This window comes from Physeter macrocephalus, chromosome 8 (assembly GCF_002837175.3).
Source record: "Physeter macrocephalus isolate SW-GA chromosome 8, ASM283717v5, whole genome shotgun sequence".
Classification (NCBI taxonomy): Eukaryota; Metazoa; Chordata; class Mammalia; order Artiodactyla; family Physeteridae; genus Physeter; species Physeter macrocephalus.
Window position 1 is genome coordinate 64,339,429 of NC_041221.1, and position 4,304 is coordinate 64,343,732.

Consider the following 4,304-nt stretch of genomic DNA (forward strand, 5'->3'; position numbering starts at 1 on the left):
ACTGCCAGGACATGGAAACAACCTAAGTGTCCATCGACAGATGAATGGATAAAGAAGATGTGGCACATATATACAATGGAATATCACTCAGCCATAAAAAGAAAGGAAATTGAGTTATTTGTAGTGAGGTGGGTGGACCCAGACTCTGTCATACAGAGCGGTAACTCAGAAAGAGAAAAACAAATACCGCATGCCAATACATACACATGGAATCAAAAAAAAAAAAATGTTTCTGAAGAACCTAGAGGTGGGACAGGAATAAAGGCGCAGATGTAGAGCATGGACTTGAGGACACGAGGAGAGAGAAGGGTAAGCTGGGACAAAGTGAGAGAGTAGCATGGACATACATACACTACCAAATGTAAAATCAATAGCTAGTGGGAAGCAGCTGCATAGCACAGGGAGATCAGCTCAGTGCTTTGTGACCACCTAGAGGCGTGGGAGGGAGACGCAAGAGGGAGAGGATATGGGGATATATGTATATGTATAGCTGATTCACTTTGTTATACAGCAGAAACCAACACACCATTTTAAAGCAATTACAGTCCAATAAAGATGTTAAAAAAAAATGTTAAAAACAATTTAAAAAAAAGAAAGAAAGCTGGGGAGTGTGTTGAATAAAAGAGACTTATGAGACAAAAACAAAAACAAAAGCAAACAAACAAAAAAACAGATCAAGGTATATATACCTGAAACTAACGTAACATTGTAAATCAATTACACTTCAAGTTTTAAAAAAGATCAAGTTAAACCTATGCTGAGTTGAAAACTCTTCCCTGAAACCCTAAGCTGTGTTGTTTAACGAGAACTAAAAACTTTTAGTGATGCCTGCAGCAAGAAACCAATTTGATAGTGGCTATGTAAAACCAAAGACTCTTAAATTCTGGACATTCTACACTTGTGAATTCAGTCTGATTTGCCTTTCAAAAAAATCCAAAGAAACTGTCCTCATTTGACAGCTTCTCTGAATTTAAAGTAATTGCTCCATTAACTCACATCATACCACATATCAAAACCAAGAACAAATATTAGAGAATAGCTTCATAAATGAAGAGCTCAATAATGGTAAAAGATCTACATTGGAGAATAAAGACCTGGAAAACTGACCATAATTGTGTAAATTCATATATGAAATGAATAATTTACTTTCAAAACTACTCTGTCTCAGAAGATGAGATTCGTATGAAACCTATTAAAATAGAGAATAAAAAGGAAAAAGAACAACATAAGAACGGTAGGGAGAAGAAATGACTTATGAAGAATATCCTTTTTACCTGCTTCAATTTTTTCTTCTTTTCTTTACTGGAGAGTTTGGCATCTGTGATGACTTCCTCCAACAATGCTGCCAGAGGTTCCTGAGAGCCATATACTCTTTGGTATTCAAATTCCTCTGGGCTAATTTGACGGCAAAATGATGGAGCAGACAAAGTGATATCCATATCAGCTCCTGGGTATTTTATCTGGGGCAAAGGTATTATTAGTGAAAGGGCATTTTCAAATAAATTTCAAAAATTAATTCAGATCGTAGATCTCCTAGTAGGAATGATATGACATTCAATTTGACTGGGAAAAACTATAATGAAAAGTAAAAAGTGTTTCCATAACTTCAAAAAAAATTTCACGTAAAGCCACAGTGTCGCATATGAGTTTTTGCCTTTTAAAACCCCAAAGCCATTTTCATAAACAAAAAACCTTGTGCTCTCTTCTAATAAGATCTGAAATTTACACACAAACTGAACATATTGACTAGAACGATTCCAAACACACACAATGAACTATGTAGGTTATTCCCACATCTTGAGAGTCTGTTTCTCCCTCCCTTGGGCACTGACAAAAGTACAAGTTTAGCCCAGCTGCTGTGTAGAGGGAAGTACTGCACCCATCTCCAAACATGTTCATAGCATGAAACTAGTGAAAACAAATGTGCAGACACTACAGGGCAAAAGGCAGAAGGGTGAAATAAGAGGGAAAAAGGTACTAAGATTTATAAATAAAAGCATCCATTAAAAATACTTAATTTCATCCAAATCAAAACTACAATGAGATATCACCTCATACCAGTCAGAATGGCTATCATCAAAAAAATCCACAAACAATAAATGCTGGAGAGGGTGTGGAAAGAAGGGAACCCTCCTACACTCTTAGTGGGAATGTAAATTAGTACAGCCACCTTCACAGCATGAAGGTTCCTCAAAAAACTAAAAATAGAGCTACCACATGACCGCGCAATCCCACTCCTGGGCATATATCCGGAGAAAAACACAGTCCAACAGGATACATGCACCCCAATGTTCACTGCAGTACTGTTTACAATAGGCAAGACATGGAAACAACCTAAATGTCCATCGACAGAGGAATGGATAAAGAAGATATGGTACATATATACAATGAAATATTACTCAGCCACTAAAAAGAATGAAATAATGCCATCTGCGGCAACATGGATGGACCTAGAGATTGTCATACTGAGTGAAGTCAGACACAGAAAGAAATATCATATGATATGGCTTAATATGTGCAATCTAAAAAGAAATGATACAAATGAACTTATTTATAAAACAGAAACAGACTCACAGACTTAGAGAATGAACTTACAGTTACCAAGGGGCAAGTGTGGGGGGAAGGAATAGTTAGGGAGTTTCAGATTGACGTATACACACTGCCATGTTTAAAAAGGATAACCAACAAGGACCCACTGTATAGCACAGGGAACTCTGCTCAATGTTATGTGCAACCTGGATAGGAGGGGAGTTTGGGGGAGAATGGATACCTGCATATGTATGGCTGAGTCGCTTTGCTGTGTACCTGCAACTGTCACAACATTGTTAATTGCTATATTCCAAGATAAATTAAAAAGTTAAAAAAATTGTTCAGAGTCCAAGAGGTTCATCTTCTCAAAAATATAGCACCTACTGTTCTTCTGCAGTGGATAAAATTCCTACCATTATATTCATGTCTTTGGTTTAAGGTTTTTTTTTTTCCCAGAAGGCACAGTTACAAATAAATGTGTTAAGAGAATACAGAAGAGGAACCAAGATGGCGGAGTAGAAGGACGTGCTCTCACTCCCTCTTGTGAGAACACCAGAATCACAACTAGCTGCTGGACAATCAATGACAGGAAGACACTGGAACTCACCAAAAAAGATATTCCATATCCAAAGACAAAGGAGAAGCCACAATGAGACAGTAGGAGGGGAGCAATCACAGTAAAATCAAATCCCATAACTGGTGGGCTCACAGACTGGAGAACACTTATACCACAGAAGTCTACCCACTGGAGTGAAGGTTCTGAGCCCCACCCACATCAGGCTTCCCAACCTGGGGGTCCGGCAACGGGAGGAGGAATTCCTAGAGAATCAGACTTTGAAGCCTACTGGGATTTGATTGCAGGACTTGGACAGGACTGGGAGAAACAGAGACTCCACTGTTGGAGGGCACACACAAAGTAGTGTACACATCAGGACCCAGGGGAAGGAGCAGTGACCGCAGGGGAGACTGAACCAGACCTACCTGCTAGTGTTGGAGGGCCTCCTGCAGAGGCGGGGGGTGGCTGTGGCTCACCGTGGGGACAAGGAAACAGGCAGCAGAAGTTCTGGGAGGCGCTCCTTGGCATGAGCCCTCCCAGAGTCTGCCATTAGCCCCACCAAAGAGCCCAGGAAGGCTCAGTGTTGGGTCACCTCAGGCCAAACAACCAACAGGGAGGTACCCCAGCACCACCCATCAGAAGTCAAGCAGATGGGCTTCCCTGGTGGCGCAGTGGTTGCGCGTCTGCCTGCCGATGCAGGGGAACCGGGTTCGCGCCCCGGTCTGGGAGGATCCCACATGCCGCGGAGCGGCTGGGCCCCGTGAGCCATGGCCGCTGAGTCTGCGCGTCCGGAGCCTGTGCTCTGCAACGGGAGAGGCCACAGCAGAGGGAGGCCCGCATACCACAAAAAAAAAAAAAAAAAAAAAAAAAAAAAAAAGAAGTCAAGCAGATCAAATCTACTGAGCTCTGCCCACCAGAGCAACAGTCAGCTCTACCCACCACCAGTCCCTCCCATCAGGAAACTTACACAAACCTTTTAGATAGCCTCATCCACCAGAGGGCAGACAGCAGAAGCAAGAAGAACCACAATCCTGGAGGCTGTGGAACAAAAACCACGTTCACAGAAAGATAGACAAGATGAAAAGGCACAGGGCTATGTACCAGATGAAGGAAAGAGATAAAACCCCAGAAAAACAACTAAATGAAGTGGAGATAGGCAACCTTCCAGAAAAAGAATTCAGAATAATGATAGTGAAGATGATCCAGGACCTCAGAAAAA

General features: G+C 41.5%; 1 protein-coding gene across 3 annotated transcripts in view; it reads right to left on the reverse strand.

The window, feature by feature from the left end:
* Positions 1–4,304, reverse strand: part of DEPDC1B (DEP domain containing 1B) — a 109,889-nt gene that overhangs the window by 3,339 nt on the left and 102,246 nt on the right. For 2 of the 3 annotated variants that reach the window (XM_024122880.2, XM_024122884.2), the window contains exon 10: positions 1,275–1,460. The exons of the other annotated variant lie outside the window; for it this stretch is intronic. In XM_024122880.2, the coding sequence (XP_023978648.1) occupies positions 1,275–1,460 (186 nt within the window). The remainder of the gene's footprint in view (positions 1–1,274; positions 1,461–4,304) is intronic. 3 annotated transcript variants of the gene reach the window in all.